General features: G+C 54.0%; 1 protein-coding gene across 2 annotated transcripts in view; it reads left to right on the forward strand.

Annotated features, from left to right (window-relative positions):
* The window catches only part of LRP1 (LDL receptor related protein 1), a 74,682-nt gene that overhangs the window by 14,945 nt on the left and 37,064 nt on the right, over positions 1-22,673 (forward strand). For both annotated transcript variants that reach the window (XM_004582931.3, XM_058673127.1), the window contains exons 5-19: positions 1,203-1,331; positions 1,454-1,717; positions 10,387-10,549; positions 10,641-10,863; positions 11,843-12,032; positions 12,489-12,632; positions 13,760-13,996; positions 15,402-15,582; positions 16,326-16,548; positions 17,819-18,020; positions 18,243-18,368; positions 20,983-21,123; positions 21,218-21,343; positions 21,734-21,850; positions 22,152-22,232. In XM_004582931.3, the coding sequence (XP_004582988.2) occupies positions 1,203-1,331; positions 1,454-1,717; positions 10,387-10,549; positions 10,641-10,863; positions 11,843-12,032; positions 12,489-12,632; positions 13,760-13,996; positions 15,402-15,582; positions 16,326-16,548; positions 17,819-18,020; positions 18,243-18,368; positions 20,983-21,123; positions 21,218-21,343; positions 21,734-21,850; positions 22,152-22,232 (2,547 nt within the window). The remainder of the gene's footprint in view (positions 1-1,202; positions 1,332-1,453; positions 1,718-10,386; positions 10,550-10,640; positions 10,864-11,842; positions 12,033-12,488; positions 12,633-13,759; positions 13,997-15,401; positions 15,583-16,325; positions 16,549-17,818; positions 18,021-18,242; positions 18,369-20,982; positions 21,124-21,217; positions 21,344-21,733; positions 21,851-22,151; positions 22,233-22,673) is intronic.

Below are 22,673 nucleotides of genomic sequence, written 5' to 3' on the forward strand. Positions count from 1 at the left end.
GAGAGATCTTCCATCCGCTGTTTCACTCCCCAAATGGCCATAATGGCCAGAGCTGAGTTAATCTGAATCCAGGCACCTCTTCCAGGTCTTCTACATGGATATAGGGCCCCAAGCACTTGGGCTATACTCCACTGCTTTTGCTAGATGTAATAGCAGGGAGTTGGATCAGGAATGGAATAACTGGGACTCCAACCAGCACTCATATGGAATGCTGGCACTGAAGACAGAGGCATAATATACTATGGCATGGCACCAGCCCTGAGTGTATGTAGGTCTATTTTAAAAGTCACTGCGGGCAGAGGTTGTCCAGCTGATGGCTGAGTGGCTAAATCCTCACCTTGTTAAGTGCCAGGATCCCATATGGGTGATGCTTTGTGTCCTGGCTGTTCTGCTTCCCATACAGCTCCCTGATTGTTAGCATGGGAAAGCAGTAGAGGACGGCCCAAGGCCTTGGGACTCTGCACCCATGTGAGAGACCTGGAAAAAGCTCCTGACTCCTTGCTTTGGATGGGCTTAGCTCTGGCCATTGCAGCCACTTAGGTAGTGGGCCGGTGAATGGAAGATCTTTCTCCCTGTCTTCCCTTCTCTCTATAAATTTTCCTATGTTCCATATCAGATTGCCTGGGATCAAGTCCTGTCCCTGCTCGCAATTCTAGCTCCCTCCCAGTGTACACCTTGGGAGGCAGCAGGTGACATCCCACATACTTGGATCCGCATTAGCTGGATTACAATTCTGGCTTCTGACTGTAACCTGGCCCAGCCCTGGCTTTTGTAGGCATTTGGGGAGTGAACCAGTGGAGGGAAGCTCTTTTCTGACTCTCCTTCTCTCTGCATCTGTCTGTGTTTCAAGCAAATTAAAAAAAAAATTGTGTTGTTGTGAACACCAGTCAAATAAATAAAATTAGCTGATGCATCCCTAGTACTGGGCATGTAGCAGTCCCTCAAGAAATCTCTTCAGAAAGTGCAAGTATTTAATGAAATAAAGAACACAGCGCTGGAAAAAAAAAGTGCAAGTATCTTGTCTAGATGTTTCTCTCAAGTGAATTTTTTAGATTGAGCTTGATGGGTGATAGAATATGCACCTACCTTGCCAGATTGTCCTTGCAAGTAGCCATGAGGACAGTCTGTTGACATCTTAGGGCACCCTCCTCCTGCCCTCCTCCCACTGAGAATGACCATGCCCTTGTCCCTTTCCCCGGCAGACTTCGACGAGTGTTCCGTGTACGGTACCTGCAGCCAGCTCTGCACCAACACCGACGGCTCCTTCACATGCGGCTGCGTTGAGGGGTATCTGCTGCAACCAGACAACCGCTCCTGCAAAGCCAAGAATGGTGAGTGGGCTGGCCTGGGGACTACAGCTGCCTACTATCCACAGTGTCGTTTGGTGGTTGGTGTCCTGGCAGGCACTTGGGACTGCCCTGACCACACTGCCCCTTTTCTGCCTGGTGCTCAGAGCCAGTGGACCGACCCCCTGTGCTGCTGATCGCCAACTCCCAGAACATCCTGGCTACATACCTGAGTGGGGCTCAGGTCTCTACCATCACGCCCACCAGCACTCGACAGACAACAGCCATGGACTTCAGCTACGCCAATGAGACTGTATGCTGGGTGCACGTTGGAGACAGTGCTGCCCAAACACAACTCAAGTGCGCCCGCATGCCTGGCCTGAAGGGTTTCGTGGATGAGCACACCATCAACATCTCCCTCAGTCTGCATCGTGAGTCACCTGCTGCCTGCTTGCAGGGCAGGAGAGGGCAGGGGAAGTGGCAGGATGAGGGCACTTGTCCAGGGCTTATCATGCTGACCCTAAGCCCTAGGCAAGGGGCTGGGCCTGTCTGGGGACAGGGGAAGTGCCATAGCTCTGTTTCTGCCTTCTCTTGAGTCTGGCTGGCTCCTGCCTGTCTGGCCCCAGACTGAGGAAGACCTCAAGAGGAAAAGTGAAGATCTGCCTCCAGAGATCAGGGACTGTCCCTTCTCCAGGAAAGCAGTCTCTAGCAGATGTTAGAGGGACTTTCCCATGCAGGCCGAGCCACAGCTGGTGGAAGAAGGAGCTGCAGCCTCTATGCTGTGGCTGAGCATAGAGGAGCCAGGGCCCCACTGGGCCTGTGTCTGCTGTGTCCATCCATGGACTCCTTTAGCGGGTAGCTGGAATGAACTCCTGACTGAGGGATGGCTGTGAGTGGTGGTGAATGTGATTGTGGGCATGCTGTAGGATGTTCCTGGTGTTCCCTTCCCGTTCAGCCTAGCTAGGGCTGGGAGAGGCATTGTCACAGGAAGGGGTGGGCGTGCCGGGATGTAGATCCACCACCCGCTCATCTCAGATGCTGTTACACAAGCAAACAAAACACTTTAACGACAACGTCTGGGTCATCACATTTCTGAACCAGCAGCCCAGGCTCTGAGGAACAATCCCCACCCCCACCCACAGGCAAACTTGTCTTTGACCTTGAGTAAACCAGAATTCCCTGTCTGTACTTTGGATTTCTAATCTGCATAATGGGTTTGAGCTGGTCTATCCAGATCAGAGAGATGGAGGTGAAGCCACTGGCTGACACTGGACTGCACGTGTGAAGTTCAGGGCCATGAACTCTGGTCTCTCCAGCAGTCATTTCAAGTTTCTGTATGCAGTTCTTGTGATAATCCCCATTGAAAGCAAAGATCCCATAAGATGGACATGGAGTCCTTCTGGGAGAGATAGATCTGGCTGGGATCGTGAGAAGCAGAAGTCTCACCCTTTCAAAGCTGCTTGGTGAAGTCAACATTGTGGTGGCACAAGTTGAAGATACTCTTTGGACCACTAGTGCCAGTAGCATTGCCAGTTTGAATCCCAGCTGCTCTGCTTCCAATCCAGCTGCTGGCTAATGTGCCTGGGAGAAAGCAGATGATGGCTCAGGCTCTTGAGTCCCTGCCATGCATGTGGGAGGTCTGGATGGAGTTCCTGACTCCTGGCTCTGGCCTATCCCCTGTTGTTAGGGCCATTTGGGAAGTGAACCAGGAGATGGAAGATCTCTCTCTCTCGCTCTCTGCCTTTAAGAGAAAAAATCTGTCAAAAACAACTACACAGAAACTTTCATGGGAATGAAATGGAAAGATAGGTTGACTTTTGGTGCCAGCCTGCTTTGAAACTTGTGCACAGTGTTTTCAGCATTTACATTTTCCATGACCTTTAGGAAGAACTTCCTGTAGAGGCCATACTCCAGCTGGCTCCTCCAAAGTGGGCCAGGAATACCCTCAGGCTCCCTTGTCATCTGCCCTGAGTCCTGTTGGCGCCGGGGCTCCATGTGGTTGGCTGAACCTTTGAGGTAGTTCAGCCCCAGAGAACTTCAGGGAGCTCTGGGGCTGGTAGGTGGGTCTGGGGAAAGACCTTAGGAGACAGCTGCTTGTTCAGCATCCTCCCCAACTGGCTTGACTGGCCAGAGGTAGATGAGTGGCAATGGGCTGCGATTTAGCTGCTGCTCTGGCCTGCTCCCCTCTCCTAACTCCTTCCCTGGAACTGCCGGAAATCACCTCCCTAGACCAGGTACCCCTCCCTTGGCAAACACACTTGCTTTGCCTTCTCCAGGCCAGGGACTCGCTAGGCCCCTCTGGGGCAGAGTCCAGGCTGCTGGCAGCAACAAAGGTTCTAGGGGGAAATGTTCATGCTGGGGTAAAGGGTGGGTTCCTCTTGCCCCGCCCCACCTTCTGGCTGCCAGTGTGTGGGAGGGTGACTATTGTGCTGTCATCCCAAAGACTAATTACAGGCCCTGGGCTGAGGCTATCGGGAGTGTCTCTCCTACAGCCCCCTCCCCAGGAAAGGCTGCCCAGCCTGCCCTGGTGTGTGGGGTCCTGCAGGCACCTGCTCTGCAATGGGCTGCTGGCCTATAATTAGCTCCTAGAGGAGAAGGAGGAAGAAAGGCTGTTGCTACTTTCTCCCACTTTCTCTCTGCCCTCAGGGTGGCCCTCCCTACCTTGACCCCCTTCTTTGCCGTGAACTCTGTTGGATGCCCTGCATCTTCCCACCCCAGACTGTAAGCCCAGAGGATGGAATCAGACAAATGAGAGGTGTTAGAGCCAGGGAGGAGGATGTGGGAAGAAAAGGGGGAGCTTGCTGTACAGAAAATTCTGGAAACAGAAATAGAAGAAGGAAGAAGGCCAGGAAGTAAGCCTGCTTCCCATGGGTCTTAGAGCTAGAGCGCTGTGCTGGAGCTCCTGGCCCTTGGGCCGCTCTTGCCCTCCCCTGGGTAGCCACGGCCTATACCACTGTGCCTCTCAGGAATCTGGATGGGGGTGAGGATCTCTTCCCCTCCCTCTTGGAGGCCCCCACTGCTCCAGGGTGATGGCAGAACGCCAAGTCCAAGTAGGGGGAATCGATTATGATTATAAGAGGCGATGGAAACTGGCCCCTGAGTTTTCAGAGCTGCCGGCTAACAGGCAGGGTAGCTGGGCTGTGGTCCCGGGGGGCTGAGACCAGCCTAGCCAACTCTGTGATACTCATGAGGAAACTCCTATAAACAACAAATCAAATCTATATATTTTAAAGAAGTTTAAATTTTTATTTGAGAGGGAGAGACAGAGAGGACAGAGATATTCCAACTGCTGGTTCACTCCCCAAGTGGCCAGGACAGCCCAAAGCCAGAGCCCTGGGACTCCATCCGAGGCGCCTATGAGGATGGCAGGGACCCTAGCTTTTGGGTCATCTTTTACTGCTTTGTCAGGCACTGTAATAAGAAGCTGGATCGGAAGCAGAGCAGCCAGGACCTGAACCAACTCTCTGGCAAGAAATAATCAGTTTTCTGACAAGTGGCAGCTTAACCTCCTGTGTCACGATGCTGGTCTCCCATATTGAATCTTACTAATTGTATAAATTGTCTAGGATGCAGCAGAAGAGGAAAAATAAGGTGATTTATTTATTTTTAAAATTATTTATTTTTAAAAATAATCTTACTTAGTTGATTAGGGTAAATAAGGTGATTTAAAGAAATATTTGTAAATAGTAGTACAAGCTGCACATGAACATGGCAAGCATTTTGAAAGTGACACACAAACGCAATAATAATAATCATAGTAATAATAAAACACACAAACAGGCCCAGGAACATCAATAGGTCTGACAGTACCAGAACCAGGACCCCGCTGGCCACCCTAGCCCCCCACCTCCGACCCATTGTTTCCAGGGAACTGTCAGGCTTTCTGCAGGGCACTGCTGTCACCCAGTCTGTTGCTCACTGTGCTCTGACCTGGCTTCCACTTTGAGGAGAATCTCACTGTAGAGCCCAGAATTGACTGCAGGTGAGGGTCCCTGAGAAGGACGTGTGTGCTGAGGGGGCTTGGGAGGCCTGGAGCAAGAGAAACCTTGGTGAAGTCACAAAGCGTGTGCACACACACACACACACACACACGTGTGTATGTGTGTGTGTGTGTGAGAGAGAGAGAGAGAGAGAGTGCGGATGGGCTGGCCTCAGCCCCTTAGGGATCTTAGGGTTTTCTTCCCTGTACCCCCTTACCCTGAGCTGCATGGGGAAGGAGGCGGGCGGGGCAGCCCAGCAAAGGTCCCCTCTAAGTTGCAGGCAGCACGGTTGCGAAATGGGTCCTGGAGTCCAGCTGGCCAACTTCACTTCTCCCTCCCTCTGTGAGTGTGGGTTGTGTATGCGTTGTTTAAGATCACAACAGGAAATGGGTAGTGATTTGTCTAGAGGGAGGGCAAAGTGGGAACAGGCAGCAGCCCCTCTGTGATCAATGCCCAATAACCGGAGTGCCCCAATATTTACCTGGAAAAGTCATCAGCCTGTTCCTTGGCCTTCTAACTTCCAAGGGTGTCTGAATAGTTCGAGGACTCTATCTTTCCGCCTCTCTGCCCTTGGGCCCCCTATATTCTGGCATTCAGACTCTCCATTTGCTGCTTTCTGAGGTTCCTTCTTGCTTACCAGCCCTTTCTTGCTCCTTTGCTGTTCTATCCTGCCAGCCCTGTGTAGGGCCCAGACCCAGCCTCTTCATGTTGCCTCCCCTCCCAGCCAGTCAGCTCCCAGCAACATCCCCATTCTACCCTCCCCGGCCCCAACTGTTTTCAGGCCAAAGGAAGTAACTTAAGTAAGAGAGCCCAGCAAGGATTTCTCAATCATGAAACGACCCTAGGCCAGGCTGAGCCACATCCAGGCGAGTCACCCCTGGCCAGCCAGGGTGGTCTAAGCCTGGCCTGGAGAGGGGAAGGGAGCAGGACAGAGACTCCAGGATAGGAGCAGGGGAAGAAGGAGACACAGTGTGAATGGGCTGTGGATCTCCTGGGAGAGCAAGCAAGAGGTCAGGGCCCAGCAGAATGCTTGGTCAGCCTGTGGCACCGTCTGCTCCCCCATCCTTGATTCACAGTCCCTGCATCTGTGCCTCCAGCCTACTGGAGCTGGTTGTCCTTGGGGACATCCCAAGGCTAGAGGGGGAGGTTCCTGGTAGCCTAGGGGAGAAGGGGGAGAACAGGGTCTGGCTCTGGGACTACAGAGGGAGGCCTCAGGATGTGATAAATATTTGTTATGTGAGGCAATGCCTGTGTGTCAGGCACCGGAGGGGCAGAGATGAAAGGTGGCGCCTGCCCTGGCAGTGTTTGCAGGCTGCTTTGGGGCCTGGGACCTTCCTCTACCTTGAAGGGATGTCCTTTGGAAGCCTGGGGTTTGCCCAGAGGATGTGGAGAGATCAGCTCTACCTCTGCAGGACACATCTCTGTCCACTTGCAGGGCTTGCCTCGTGCTCTCTGGCTACAGGCACCAAACGTGCGGTGGAGAAGGCAAAAGGGAACAGAGGTGGAGTGAGGGAGGACAGGAGGGTGTTCCCCAGCTCCCATGTGTGTTTGCAGGGGAGAGTGCTTGTCATGTGCCAGGCCCTGGGTTGGGAGCCACTAAGGCGCCAACCCCTTGTACAGATGAGGAGAACTGAGACCCAGAGATACATCACTTGCTTGAGAGTCCCACAATTAGAATGATAGAACCAGAGCTTGCACCAAGGCTGCTGTGCCAGGAGTGTAGCTGAGTCCAGGGTAGCGTGCAGCAATAGAGGCAAATGTGGTAGGGTGCCACTTCTCTGGGGATGTGACTGATGAAAAAGCAGCTGCTGTTGAGGCTGTGACCTGTGGAACAACATGAAGGATGCTTTGGGGAGTGCAGGTGCTCCCACTCGTAGACACAGGTCAAGTCTGTTCTGGGATCTGGTACTGGAAGTCCTGTGTCCCGTGGCAGCTGGGTTACATCTCCTTTCAGATGATCCTGTCCCTATCTCTGCTCCCCTTGAGCTCCTCCAAGCCCTCAGGATCCCTGTTCTGGGCTTATTTAAGGAGTTGGTGCCTCTAGCTAGAACCCCTCTGGAGGGAGCCCCCAGTGCAAGGCATAGCTGTCTTGTGGGTTTGTGGGTTCAGAGTGCTCGGGGATCTAGAGCCCAGGGCCCCACCTTCAGCCCAGCCCATGTTGCAAAGGGGAGTGCTCCAGATCCTGCCTTGGGAGGGGGCCCTGGTGGGACATCACCCTCCCAACTGGAGCCCATCTCTCCATGCTGGCCTGGTAGTGGTGGAAGTGGAGAGGTACATGTGCTTGTGCTTGTGTGTGTGTGTGTGTATATGTAGTAGGGTAGGCAGAGGAATCTGAACTTTTAGGAGAGAGGAAAATAGTGTGGTGGCGGGGGTTGGATAACAAAGGGTTTTTCCTTGCAACTAATAGTCTCCAGCTGCAAAAATACCAAAGAGGAGGCCAGGCGGGCCGGGGACTCCAGTCCTTGCCAACTCCTCACCGGCTTGCTGAGTGGGGCCCTGCCTGGCCTGCAGGGAGGTGGAAGGGGAGACCCCCTGAGGGCCAGCATCTGAGAGTGGGGACCAGCTCTCTACCCACCTTCCTGGAATCGGCCATGAAGCAGTAGGGGGCTTTGAGACCACAGCATCCTGAGGCTTATGGGGGGAGGCCAGGGAGGGAGGCCATGGTGCTGCATCTGGGATGGGAGGCTCCCAATCTTGGGCAGGTTTCTGCGCCTCTCCCCTCTTGCCAAGGGAAGGGTGGATGGAGGAGCAGAGGAGGACTGGGAGCTGGGACAGGGTATTGCCAGCCTCAAGTCTGGGCAGTGACTCAGGAAAGCCTTAGGAAGTTAGAGAGAGGATGTAGCTGTGCCAGCTGGTGCTGGTAAAACAGCCTTGACTGATGAAGTTCAACTCCATGCCAGCAGCCCCCAGACCCCTGCCGTGCCCACCAAGTAAAGGGCACACAGACCTGTTTGACTTTCAGCCACCCAGCTGGCTGCCTGGGGCCTCAGGCAGGTTCCCTCCACTCCCTGCCCGCCCCTGCTCCCCCTGCCTGGGCTTCCTTGGGAGCTGGCCCAGCAGCGTGCATTTTCATTTGGTTTCTCTGTGGTCACAGTAGGGGGGGCACGGAGTCAGCACAGGGCCTGGCATACCCAGGGCTGCTTGGCTTCTTGTGCCCAACCTCGTCAGAGGAACGGGTGGCTGGGCTGGCTCAGGGCTGCAGGCGTTGAGAACAGCATGGCCGGGTGAGGCGTGCATCAACATTTAACGGGGTAGCAATTCATCCCTGTGGCCTCTGTTACCAGTCCTCGTGGGGTAGGGCTTAGCAGAGGAGAACTGAAGAGGAAACTGGTTTGATGAGGGCCTCCAATTGGCTCCTTCCCTTCCTCTGCTCAGCCCGGGTCCTGTGACTGTGAGTCAGTGTCAGGGCTCTAGCCAAGTTCCTTGGGAGCTACGTTCCTGTTTCCTCTGCTCCCCTCCCCCAACAGTTAGGAAACAGCCTCTGATTCCCTGGGTAGGGAGGAGGGGGTGTGGGTAGGGATCAGTAAAGCAGAACCCAAGTCATCATCAAGCCTATTGCTGAGTGGGGACAAGGTTCAGGAGGAAGGATCCATGGGGGTGGCGTGAAAAACCTTTGAAAACAGGGGATCTGCAAACTCTTCACCTGCTGAGGAAACTGGTGAAGGGAAAAACCGCAGCCTTGGGGCATTTTTCGGTTTGTTAGAGACATCATCACTGATGGTAGGGGTTAGAGGGGACGATGGGGAGGAACAGGGGTTCCCTGTCCCCTGACTTTCTGCTACCCGTGCCGCACCTCCTTCCCTCTCAGGGCAGCCTTGGGCCCTTCCTGGCCCAGAATCATGGCTTAGCTTGCGCAGAGTCCTGGTCTCCATCTTCCTGCACTCCCAGCCTCCTGAAGTGCTCCCTGTTCCTCCCTCGCTCTCCCCCGTCCTCCTGAAGTGCTCCCTGTTCCTCCCTCGCTCTCCCCCGTCCTCCTTTGCCATCGTTCCTTCTGTTTATCTCTGTGTTGTAGAGGCAGGGACAGACAGAGCTCCCATCTGCTCTGTACACTGGTTCACTCCCCAAATGGCCACAAACCACCCAGGGTTCAGATCAGAGCCAAAGTCAAGATTTTGGCACTCAATCCAGGTCTCCTACATGGATGGCAGGAAGCCAAATGCTCAGCAGCCATTGCCACTGCGTCCCAGGGTCTACACTGACCTGGAGACAGGACTCTAACCCGGGCATACCAGTATGGGGAGCAGGTGCTGTAACGGAGTCTTAACTGTTAGGTCAAAGGCCTTGCCTCTACCTGAGCCATTTCTCAGTTTACCTTTAGGGTCCTTTCACCATCTTCCCTCCTGGATTCTCATTCCCCAGTCTTATGCCCCTCTTATGGGGCAAGAGGAAACTGACCAATAGGAGCTTTGGAGACAGGGAGTAGAGCAGATAGAGGAGGTTGGCCTGAGTTACTGATTCTCAACTTTTTGCACTATGGGCCTCCCTTTCTCAAGTTCTAGGGACCCGCTGTATTGGAACTCATTTCTCTCCAGTTGGGCTTATTGACATGCACCCTGCTGTTCCATCTCAAAATGTATGCTGCACACCCAGCTTCCATTCTGTGCTTCTGGTTAATATATGATAACTAGACTCACCATAAAGAGCTGCTAAAAATCTGGTCAAAAGCAAAGATACGTGGTATTTTAGTTGGCCTGGATGAGATTATCATAAGCAAGATCAGATTTTAAAAAGAAAAAAGAAGGCCGGAAACCAGGAACCAGCTACTTTCAGCAACTCCCAAGAAGGTGGATTCCTGTTCAAGGTCAGAGTTGAGGAAACCTGTCAGTCTGTCTGTCCATCAGCCAAAATTCACCTAGTACCTGACAGCCCTGAGCATGCTCTGGGGTCTTGGGGAGGGTGGGAACCGGGGGCAGGGGTGGGGTGCGGGGAGATGCTTACAGACCTCTCTACAGAGATAACAACACATGCAAAGAGGGCGCACCACTAGGCCACATGTGATGCTGCTGGTGAGCTCTCAAGGGAGCTTAGGAAAGATAGGCAGCGCAGCTGGGAGGTTGTGGGTAGGGTAGGTGTGTTCATGGGAGGAGCTGCCCTCCATCCAGCTCACTCGCCCTCTGCAGACGTGGAGCAGATGGCCATTGACTGGCTGACGGGCAACTTCTACTTCGTGGATGACATCGATGACAGGATCTTTGTCTGCAACCGAAATGGGGACACATGTGTCACTCTGCTGGACCTGGAACTTTACAACCCCAAGGGCATCGCCCTGGACCCAGCCATGGGGTGAGAATGGTTGTGGAGGGGAAGAGGGAAAGAGGGTGACCCACCTCCCCAACCAATGTCTGGACCCTATCAAACTTGCTTCTGCCTGCAGGAAAGTGTTCTTCACTGACTATGGACAGATCCCCAAGGTGGAACGCTGTGACATGGATGGGCATAACCGCACCAAACTGGTGGACACTAAGATTGTGTTTCCTCACGGCATCACATTGGACCTGGTCAGCCGCCTGGTCTACTGGGCAGACGCCTACCTGGATTACATCGAAGTGGTGGACTATGAGGGCAAGGGCCGGCAGACCATTATCCAAGGCATACTGGTGAGAGAGATGCTGGCTGAGCATGGCTCATGGTTGGGGATCCATTGTCCAGGGCCCTGTGGCGAGGGGAAAACCTTTGCAGGGGCACCATTGGTTGTCTCAGCTTCCTGGAGGACAATGGACAGGGGTACAGCTTCCAGCTTGATAGGGGCAGTCACATTAGAGGCCTCTTTTACTTCCTTGTCCTGGTTCAGTCCTCATGGTAGTGTCTAGGAGATGAGCAGGCACGTGGTTTAGCACCCTTTGGGTCCTATGAGGCAAAGTGATTGGCCCAAGGTCGCACAACTGGGCAAATCCTGGGACTCAGAGCTGGCACTCAGTTCTGGGATGAACAGGATGACCTCAAGGTCTGCTTGACCTATTGTGGTATTGGTTTTAACCCCAAGAGTCCCCATGAATCAATAAGCTACTTAGTCTTGGTCATAAGGGCACTGGTGGCCACCCAGGGGCTTGTCATGGGGCTGGCATGAGAGGCGTGTTCTCCCAGCCCTTGCAAAAGCTGGATGTTGGAGTCAGACTGAGAAGGTTTATTGTTGGGGAAGAGATCAGAGCTCAACTTGAATTGAGCCCCAGGTCACTAGAGCGCCCACTGTGTGCCTAATTCTGTGAGGGGAGTGACTTATACTATCAAGGGCTGGAGTAGAGTATGGAATATGTGAGACCAGTCCACCAAGTGCCCCCAACACATACATACACATACACATACACATACACATACACATACACATACACATACACATCATGGGTACGAAGGCCACTGGAGACAGTATAGGAGAGGACATCTTAGAAGATTCCAGAAATCTCAAGTCCAATTGAAGGGAACAGGTGTAGAGTGTGACATTTCAGCCCCAAAAGGTAGATTTGAAAGTTATGTGTTCTGAAGGTGGGCTGTGATGCTACAGGCTCCCAGGCAGGGAGAGAAGGGTAGAGGGAGGTCCCCTCTCATCCCGTGTCATCCACTCCCACTTGTATCTCTCAGATTGAGCATCTGTACGGCCTGACGGTGTTCGAGAACTACCTCTACGCCACCAACTCTGACAATGCCAACGCCCAGCAAAAGACCAGTGTGATCCGCGTGAACCGCTTCAACAGCACTGAGTACCAGGTGGTCACCCGTGTGGACAAGGGTGGTGCCCTGCACATCTACCACCAGCGCCGTCAGCCCCGAGGTGAGTGGCCTCCACAGCACCCCCAAGCCAGCTATACCCTTCGAGGACTCTGGGACTAAAACCCCTCTGTGGCCCTCATTGGGGGCCCCTGATTCTGCCATCTCATGACCACTTGTCCTTATCCTCCAACCAAGGCCACACACCCTGGCCCTTCCACTTCTGGGCCCTTCCCCTGTCCCTACTCCTTCTCCCCCCACCATGCCCCCATTCTCTATGGGACTACAGCAAAAACCCCTGGCTCTGGGCAACCCTGGGACTCTCCTCCAATCACAGAAGTCCTCACCCAAGAATAGAGGTGAGGAGGATGTCAGGAGCAAAGGATTCCCAGTCCCGCAGCCCCAAGATCCTAAATGGGGTAGTGGGGAGGCATAAAGATGGTGTGGGGTCAGATGTGAGGATGCCTTCCCAAGGGCACGAGCCCCAGAGGGATCCTGACAACTCTCCACCTTCCTGCAGTGCGGAGCCACGCTTGTGAGAATGACCAGTATGGGAAGCCAGGCGGCTGCTCTGACATCTGCTTGCTGGCCAACAGCCACAAGGCGCGGACCTGCCGCTGCCGCTCCGGCTTCAGCCTGGGCAGCGATGGGAAGTCATGCAAGAGTGAGTGGCACAGCAGGGCTTGCCCGCCTGCTGCTGAGCGTCAGGGTGAGGGGTTTGTCCTTAGGTGTCCCTCATAGCTCCACTGCCTCTTCCTGAGATGTCAAGAAGTAAAGGAACTGACCCCAGAGGTCACCACCCATAACCCTGGCAGAGTCAAGAACCAAACCTATGTCTGGGAGGAGGGCCGTCCACCAAATGGTATATATCAGCTCATTCATTCATTTACTTATCCAATAAGTCAGCAGTGGGCATGAAGATTCTATAGTGAACAAGACAGATAGCTTCCTTGGCTCAAGTTGCCTGTGGTCTGGCAGAGGAGTCCAACAGATGAATATAACTTCAGTGACCCCAGGTGGTAGGGAGAAAGTAGAGCAGAGAGTGACAAACACAGGGAGGGCTTCTTTGAGGATGTGGTGTCTGAGCAACCTCTGTGCAGCCAGGAAGCCAACCGCATGACGACACAGGGCAAGGGCATTTCTGGCAGCTGGAATCAGTGCAAAGGCCCTGAGGCCAGTGTGAGGTTGTTTGTGTTGGAGGAACAGCACAGAGGCCAGTGGGGCTGGAGTGGTGTGAGCCATGGGCAAGTGGGTTGAGGGAGGCTGAATTCTCTGCCATCTGAGCTAGGGGGCCCCACAGCCAGGGCCCCACAGCCACTCTCAAAACAGGTGATGGGATTGGGTTTGCATGTGTATAAAAGTCCCACCCCACGGAGGGAGGATGGGCAGGAGGGAAGTAGCCAGGAGGCTATTTCAGCGGTGTAGGCAAGAAGTGACGTGGTTTCAGCTAGGATGGTGGCAGCACAGGAAGTGGTGAGAAGCAATCTGATTTCCAACATATTTTAAAGACACTGCTTTTCTGCCACATAATGTCACTGCTGGACAGTGGGTAGCTCACTGCAAATGTGCTTCCCTTCCCATCCCACTCCCTGCCGCCTGCAGTGCATGGACACTGTGGCCTGGACGGAGTCCTCTGTCCACGTCAGTGTGTGTGTGTGTGTGTGTTTCATCCTTCCACCCACAGTTTTGCTTCCCCATGGCTCCTGACCCTAGCACAGTCTTGACTCTGCAGTGTGGGCTGGTGGTCCTGGGTGTGCAACTGACTGTGCCCCCTCCTTGTGCCTGCCCTAGAGCCAGAGCATGAGCTGTTCCTTGTGTACGGCAAGGGCCGGCCGGGCATCATCCGGGGCATGGATATGGGGGCCAAGGTCCCTGACGAGCACATGATCCCCATTGAGAACCTCATGAACCCCCGGGCCCTGGACTTCCATGCCGAGACGGGCTTCATCTACTTTGCCGACACCACCAGCTACCTCATTGGCCGCCAGAAGATTGATGGCACCGAGCGGGAGACCATCCTGAAAGACGGTACTAGTCTCAGAGCAGCCAGCATGTGGGCAGCGTTCCCAAGGGATGTGGACCACCAAGACTGGGAAGTTAGCAAGGGGACTGACAGTAGTGATGCAGAGATGGTGGGGGTGGGGAGGATGCCCTGCAGCTTTCTCGGTGCCCTCGAGAGTCCCATGCTGACTGGCTGGCTGGGCTGGTTGGCATGGCAATGAGGGGATAGACAGATTGACCCCTGGGTGACCCCCTTCTTGGCTGAGCCGAAAAGAGGCAGGAGGATGGATGGGTTAGACCGTGTGGGCCGTCTTTGCCAGCCCTTGGGAAAACGCAGGGTCTCTGCCATTGGCTCAGTGCCCTGGAGCTGCAGGCAGCATGCAGCCGGGAGAAGCCCAAAGCTTGGAATCAGCCCGGCCTGCCAGATCCAGGCAGGGCACAGCCACACACAGAGCAAGGCCTCATTGCCGCCCCACACACATGATTCCGGGTCCTGAGTAAATTGTATTTCCGCTAGCTGAAGCGGGCTTTCTGCCCTGAGCCATTCAGGCCCATGTGCAGAGCCTCTTCCTCGCCCCACACCTGTACCCCAGTCTCTGTGGGAGTGCCCTTTGCCCTGCTGCTCACCCCCTGTGGCTTAGGGAACCTCCACAGCCAGCAGTCATAAGACTTAGGGGGACTCAAAAGTAGCTCTTCATCAGGAAAAAAAAACTGAGGTTTCCTATAGCAGGGGAAGTGCTATTTAAAGGACCCTGGAGATGCAGCCTTGGCTTAAGTGGAAAGAAAAAAAAATTAACTTCCTAACTGGTTCATTTGGTGAACTCAGGATTTTGAGGCCAAAGGCATGGTGTCACCCATGTACCCAGGGCCATGTGCACACATGCTTCATGTCCACCCTCACACAGGCCAGACAGGCCCTCCATACCAGGCCCCACATCGGCCATGTAGCGCCATGCATACAGCTTATGTTTGGGAAAAAATACATACTTATTGGAGACATGGAGAAAGAGTTCCCAGCTGCTGGTTTATTCCTCAACTGCCTGCAACAACTGAGGCTAGGCTGGACCCAAGTCAGGAGCCAGAAACTTAATGCACTTGAACCATCATCTGCTGCCTTCCAGGCTCTACGCTGGCAGGAGCTGCAGCTAGGCATGTAGCCCAGTAGGGGCTTAACCAATAGGCCAGTCACCACCTGCCCCTCAGGTGCACACATGCTTGAGGAAACTGTCCCAACACAAATGGGGGTCATGCAGGCGGTCTTCCCTATCTCTGCCTCCAGCATCTCCTCCCCTACTTGTTAGAACACCAGAGGTTTCCTATATCCTGTGCCTAGCACCTTGGTTCAAATGTCCCGTGAATCCTGACGGGTGGCAGTTTTGAACTTTCTCTGAGGCTCTCCCTCCCCATTCCTACCACCCCATCGCCACCCCAGGCATCCACAATGTGGAAGGTGTGGCTGTGGACTGGATGGGTGACAATCTCTACTGGACGGACGATGGACCTAAGAAGACCATCAGCGTGGCCAGGCTGGAGAAAGCTGCCCAGACACGCAAGACCTTAATCGAGGGCAAAATGACTCACCCCAGGGCCATCGTGGTGGATCCGCTCAATGGGTGAGTCCCAGGACTGCAGGGTGGAAGGAGTCACAAGGGTGTATACTCCTCAGAGGACTGGGAATGAGACAGTGTGAGTCAGGACAGAGCTGCCAAGGCCAGACATTTAAGACAGCTCTGACTCCAGGGCAAGGGGAGTGATGCCTCAAACACATAAACAAAAATCTGAGCCTGTCTCTGCCAGACCAGAGACCTTCTCCCCACCCTACTAGCCATAGGAGGAAACCTGCCTTCTTGGGCAGTCCGGCAGGACCCTGCAGGGCGCTTGTCTGGCCTCATCTGCACCTCCTGTCCTACCGCCTGTCCTCTGTCGTTCCCACCAATCCCAACTTCCCCTGCGACTTCCTGTACCTGGAACCCCCAGATCTGTGCAGGTCTGTCTCCCTCCTCAGCACCAAGACAGATACGCAGGAAGCCCCCACCTGTGCCCCAGCCACTGCCCAGCTCCTCACTGTTTCATTTCCTGCCTTTTATCACTCTCTCACATGGCCTTGATTGACTTGGCCTCTTATAGGATGTGAATTCCATGAAAGCCAGGGCCCTTGGCTAGCTCCTCTGGATTCCTGCATGCCAGAACCATGCCCTGTGGGCAGTAGACAGATAACCCAAAACACAGATGCAATGGAGGAATGAATGAATTAGCAAGCCCCTTAGGAGGAGCTCTGGACTATGGAGTGGGATCTCAGGAGAGGCTGTTGATGGCATGGGTGGCCCACGGGATGCTGACTGGTGACTGTCTACAGGTGGATGTACTGGACAGACTGGGAGGAGGACCCCAAGGACAGCCGGCGAGGGCGGCTGGAGAGGGCCTGGATGGACGGCTCCCACCGAGACATCTTTGTCACTTCCAAGACGGTGCTTTGGCCTAATGGGCTGAGCCTGGACATCCCAGCTGGGCGCCTCTACTGGGTGGATGCCTTCTACGACCGCATTGAGACCATTCTGCTCAATGGCACAGACCGGAAGGTGAGCAGGCGAGCATTCCTGCGGGTGCCACTGGATGGCCTGGAGGCCCAGGCAGGTCTGTGCGTGTCTGTGTGCTCGCGGCTCTCCTATGCTGCATCATTTGAGTATTTCTGCTATAGATGTTGATCCATGTCTGTCCTCATAGTGTGTGGACACACTGGTGCTTGCTCTCTGTGCAAGTGTGAGAAGTTACACTTGGGTCATTATGTGCCACATGGGTCATGTTCACGTCTAGGTATATGGACCAGACTCTTCCTTGGTACATCAGGCCTTTTGTGGTATAGCTTCTGTAGTCTCATTTCTCCCCTGCTCCCCACATTACAACACCCTGAACAGGCAGCGCAGACAGCTTGTCATTCCTGGCACACCTACTTGTGCACCCACCCTCTGCCATTGCTCCTGTAGTAATTCGAGCCTGGAAAGTCCATCCCCAGCTCCTGTTCCCCTGGCAACGAGCTTGAGGCCAGCTCCTCTAGGCCTGCCCTCCTGCCCTCCTCATGACAGTACCTAAGTGTGCCCTCCATGGGGCCTTGGGAAACTTGAGGGCAGGGGCTCTGGGTTTTTTTTTTCTTTTCTTTTTAAGATTTATTTTTGTTGTAAGGTCAGATATACAGAGAGGAGGAGAGACAGAGAGGAAGATCTTCCATCGTTAATTCACTCCCCAAGTGGCCACAATGGCCAGAGCTGAGCCAATCTGAAGCCAGGAGCCAGGAGCTTCTTCTAGGTCTCCTACATGTGTGATGGTCTCAAGGTTTTGGGCTGTCCTCCACTGCTTTCCCAGGTCACAAGCAAGAAGCTGGATGCGGGGCTGCCAGGATTAGAACCGAAGCCCATATGGGATCCTGGTGCATGCAAGGCAAAGACTTTAGCCACTAGGCTACTGTGCTGGGCCCTGGCTCTGACTTTTTTGACTTTCAGTGCCCACCACCACTGAGCCTGTAACAGATTCTACTGAATGTCTTGTGTGGAGAAAGAAGTGAATGAATTCTACTGTCTGCTCAGTTGTGTGGGGGCATGTGTGTTGAGAGGAACTGGAGTGAAGATGAATGTGCCCAAGAGAGGGATGAATAGAAAACTTGGTCACCCACATCCCTGCTCTGTCACCTGCTGGCTTCAGGGTTTGTCACTCTTCCCAAGAGCTCCCAGGCTAATGGAGAAACAAGGCCCATGCCCAGAACATAGAGATGGTCCCTTGGCTGCCTCCCCACCCCACCCTGGCCAGGTACTCCCATTTGTCTCCCAGATCCTTAGTCATATATTTTATTCCTAGATTGTGTATGAGGGTCCTGAGCTGAACCATGCCTTTGGCCTGTGTCACCATGGCAACTACCTCTTCTGGACTGAGTACCGCAGTGGCAGTGTCTACCGCTTGGAGAGGGGTGTGGGAAGTGTGCCCCCCACCGTGGTCCTTCTACGTAGTGAGCGGCCACCCATTTTTGAGATCCGCATGTATGATGCTCAGCAGCAGCAAGGTACCACCAATGGGGTGGAGCTGGAGAGTGCGGAACTTGGGTGGGGGTGGTCCTGGCCTGGGACTTGGAGCCTCCTCTGGAGGCTGGTGAGACATCTTGGTTTGGTTCCTCTAAAACATGTTTCCTTTCCTCCCCTGTCGCTCATCTTCGTGCTCTGTGTTTCCGGACTCTGCTTCTGCCCGTCCCCATCCTTCTCGCTTCCCTCTCCATCACTCCCCACAGTGGGCACCAACAAGTGCCGAGTAAACAATGGTGGCTGCAGCAGCTTGTGCCTGGCCACTCCCGGGAGCCGCCAGTGTGCCTGCGCGGAGGACCAGGTGTTGGACACGGATGGCGTCACATGCTTGGGTATGAGGGGCCGGGCTGGGAGTACTGCCACCCACGACACAGCTACTCAGGCAGCTAGAGACCAGGCAGGGGCCACTGGAGGGGCCCAGCTGAGAAAAGGAGGTAAAGAGGGGCTTTGAGAGCCAATAAGAAGCTAGGGGTGGCCAGAAGATAAAGCCCTGGGGACTAAAAGAGGATTGAAGGGGCTGGAGGGCAGGTAGATGGATGGGGACTGAGCAGTGGGCCAGCCTGGGAAGGAGGAAACACTTCCTAATGCCTTTCAGACTCCTCTTTCCAGTATTGAGTAGTTAAAATGTTGGAAAAATCCAAAGAAACAAAGACCACGTGCCTGCAAAGAGCATCACAGCATTGTTAGCCCTGACGCCAGACTGTCCTTAGTCCCTGGCTGGGCAGCAGCCTCACTTCTCACGTAGCCGGGGCCATTGTGGATGCAATTGTCCTCGACCCCTTTCGGCTCATGCATGTGACAGCATTTTCTGTATAATTACTCTTGCAATTTTTTAATAGCCTGGTTTTTTAAAAAATAAAAGTGGGTTGTGCTCATTGTAAAAACAAATATGTATGCAAGACTGAAAAACACAAAAGCAACAGGGCAGCTTCCCCCAGTTTGAACCTGGCTGTCACTCAGATTTCTCTATGTAGTCACCTAAACGGAATCATAACAAATGGGTCACTGTCCCCTGGCCCTCTCTCACTGTTAATGGGTAGGATACATATTGTCCCCAACCACTTCCCTACTGTTGAATGCCTTGGTTTGAGTTTTTCATTGTAGTCACAGCCGATGTTTGCTGGCCATGGACTGTGTGCCAGGCATTAGACTATAAGCATTTCCTATGCAGTAGCTATTTACTCATTAAAAACTGCCCCACGGCAAAGGATCAAGTCGAGGAAGTCTGATGTGGAGTCCGTTTCTTAGCCACAGCTTCAGCTGTTTCTCAGGTCTTCACGCATCTGCTGGTCCCATAGTTCCACATAATCTCCTTATAGTCGAATCCCAGAAATGGCCATGTGTCAGTAGGCTATAGTGTATGAGTGGGAGCAAGTGCACGGACGCCAGCTGCAGGGGGAGTTATGGAACGAAAGGGCCTGGGTGAGGGAATGATAGTTTCCATGAACACTGATGTCGTCAAAACCTGAACTAGGCGTGACTTTGGAGAACATGATGCTGAGCCCAAATCTAAAGTCTCTGAAGATTGAGAAAATGGTGGGCAGCCTGGGAGTCCCTGTAGAAGAAATAGATGTCACTGTTTCTGTTTGCTATTGTTTTATTTTAACAAAAGTTATATATTTGAAAGACAGTTACACAGAGCAAGTGATCTTGCATTCACTGGTTCATGTTCCTTATAGCCACAATGACCAGCTGGCCTGATCTGAAGCCAGAGGCCTGGAGTTTTTCCCAGGTCTCCCACACAGGTGCCAGGGGTTCAAGCACTTGAGCCATCCTCTGTTGCTTTCTGGAGTGCATGCGTAGGAAGCTGGATCAAAAGTGGAACAACCAGGATTCATAAAATGGTGTCCCTATGGGATGCCAATACTGCAGGCATGTTACCTACTGTTCCATGGCACCACCCCCAAAATTGGTATAGTTTAATCATCCAAAAGTTTACACGGATATTTTTTCAAACTTTGTTTTATTTGAAAGGCAGAGAGACGCAGAGAAAGTCAGAGGTCTCCATTTTTGCTTCACTCACCCAAATGCCCGCAAGACAGCCAGCGCTGAGCCAGGCTGAAGCCAGCAATCTGCGATCAATATGGGTCTCCCATATGGGTATCAGGGACCCAGCCATTGGAGCCATGACCCACTGCCTCCCAGGGTGCCTGTAAGTAGGAAGCTGCGATCAGGAGTCAGAGCCAGGACTGAACCAGGCCACCACAAAGTGGGACGCAGGTGTCCCAGGCTGCACCTCAGCCAGGGTGCCCAACACCCAGGAAGAAGGGAAGGATGGTCAGGAAGTGGTAGTGTGGAGCCAGGACATTTGTCAACCTCCAGGTCCATGGGGCCATTGGGTAAAGGAGGGGATCCTGGGGACTTTCAGAGATGAGAGTGCATAGGAGGTGAGGGTGGGGCACAGGGATCCTGGCCTTCTCAATCCCCAGTGCAAATGACAGCGACTGGGTGGTGTTTTTGTTGCTATTGTTTTGTTTTGTTTTTCCGGTGGTGTTTTTCCTACTAGGACCACAGTGAGGGTGAGATAAGGGTGTGACACCTGTAGGCTGCTGGGGCCTCCCTTCACTCCTGCTGCAAGAGTTGATGCATCTGTGAAAGGGGTCCAGGGTAGGGCCTGAGGGGTCTCAGGGCTAACCCCCAAGGTCATGGAGGAGACAGGGAGGGCTGGGGACAGACATGGCTTAGGCATGAGAAGGGACTGAGCGGCTCGAGGCTCTCTTGCAAGCTCTTCTCTTCAGGCCTCACTACAGTGTAGAAATTATCAGAGAGGAGACAGATTGGCATGCTCCCTCCAGAGAATGTCTTCTCCAAGCCTTGTGTCCTAGGGAAAAATGACCCTGTATTCAATAAGCAAAACAAATCAAGCGTGTGAATGAGGGGGCTTAGCACCTGTCCCAGGACCTGGGTCTTACTTCCCCCCACCTCACACTCCTGTGGTGCCCACAGCGAACCCATCCTACGTGCCCCCACCCCAGTGCCAGCCGGGCGAGTTTGCCTGTGCCAACAGTCGCTGCGTCCAGGAGCGCTGGAAGTGCGATGGAGACAACGACTGCCTGGACAACAGCGACGAGGCGCCGGCCCTCTGCCGTGAGTGCCCGGCCTGCCTGCCAGCCTGTGGGACAGCTGGGCTCTGACTGCCTGTGACTCACACACGCTCACTGATCCCTTCCCCTTAACCCAGATCAACATACCTGCCCCTCTGATCGATTCAAGTGTGAGAACAACCGGTGCATCCCCAACCGCTGGCTCTGTGATGGGGACAACGACTGCGGGCACAGTGAGGATGAGTCCAATGCCACTTGTTCAGGTGAGGAACGTGAGAGCTTGGGAAGAAAGAGAGAGCTCAGGGTAGAGAGAATGGGGGGCCAGGGCCTCCAGGACAGGAGTGGGAGGGTCTGCTGCACTCCCTTCCCCCTTTCCCCAGCTGGGAAGACTGGGGGCAACTGGAGTTGTTGTAGTTCTAGGCTACAGATGGAAGCCAGGCAGATGGATCTTCTCCTTGGAGGGTACTAGAGGCCCCTAGAGAGAGAAGGAGAGAGAGGGTAAGGCATGCAGCCCAGGGCCGCATAGATGGTTTTGAATTTCTCCGAGAGAAGTGGTTTTGGACTCTGGACAACAGGGGCCTCCAAGGGCAGGGGACATGAGGGAAGCAAAGCCAGTCAGAATGATGACACTCCATGTCCATCCCTGTCCCCAGCTCGCACCTGCCCCCCCAATCAGTTCTCATGCGCCAGTGGCCGCTGCATCCCCATCTCTTGGACATGTGATCTGGATGATGACTGTGGGGACCGCTCTGATGAATCAGACTCTTGTGGTAAGAGGGGTGGTGGCGGCGAGGCCAAGCTGGGCCTTGGGAAGGGGAAGCCCATGAGGACATATTTCAGGATGGAAGCCTGGAAAGCCTCTGCAGCCTAGTGCCCCGGGGGGTCTGGGCAAGTTTTAGCTGCAAGGAGTGCTGGTAATCCCAGTGCTGGTCACAGCTCTAACAAGCACAACGAGCACTTGGCACAGGGCCTGGGTGCAGTGACTAACGAGAGCTAAGGAAGTCCTCTCTGAGTAGTGAGGATGCTGTGTTACCCTGGGAGCCCTGCTCAGCTGCTCTTTCTCCCCTACAGCCTATCCCACCTGCTTCCCCCTGACTCAGTTCACCTGCAACAATGGCAGATGTATCAACATCAACTGGAGATGTGACAACGGTAAGAGCTGGCTCCCGTCGGCTGCTGGCTGCCGTGATTCCTGGGAGAGCTGGAAGCTGTAGCCAGGCCATAGATGAGTTAGGGAAAGGAGCTTGAGAACCAAGTACCCCAAAGTCCTGCTGGGTTGGCCGGGAGAAGAGGAACTGGGAGTACCTCAGGGAGCAACAATGGACCAAAAGGAGACCTTCCCAGGGCCAGTTAGCACCATTTCACTGCCTCCTCATGGCCAGAGCTGCCCACCCTGTGCCGGGGCTCAGGTGCCAGGAAATGAAGAGTGAAAGGGATTGGAGCAAGGAAAGCCTGGGTTGCCTTACTTCCTCCTCCCCACAAGCTCCCATCTTCTGGAGTCCTTGGTACACCCCCCAGGCTCCAGGTTGCAGACTCAGGAGCCCACCTGGTGGTCAGCCATGGGTCAGGTGACGTCAGCAAGCAATCGTGTGT

Source organism: Ochotona princeps, chromosome 15 (genome assembly GCF_030435755.1).
Source record: "Ochotona princeps isolate mOchPri1 chromosome 15, mOchPri1.hap1, whole genome shotgun sequence".
NCBI lineage: Eukaryota > Metazoa > Chordata > Mammalia > Lagomorpha > Ochotonidae > Ochotona > Ochotona princeps.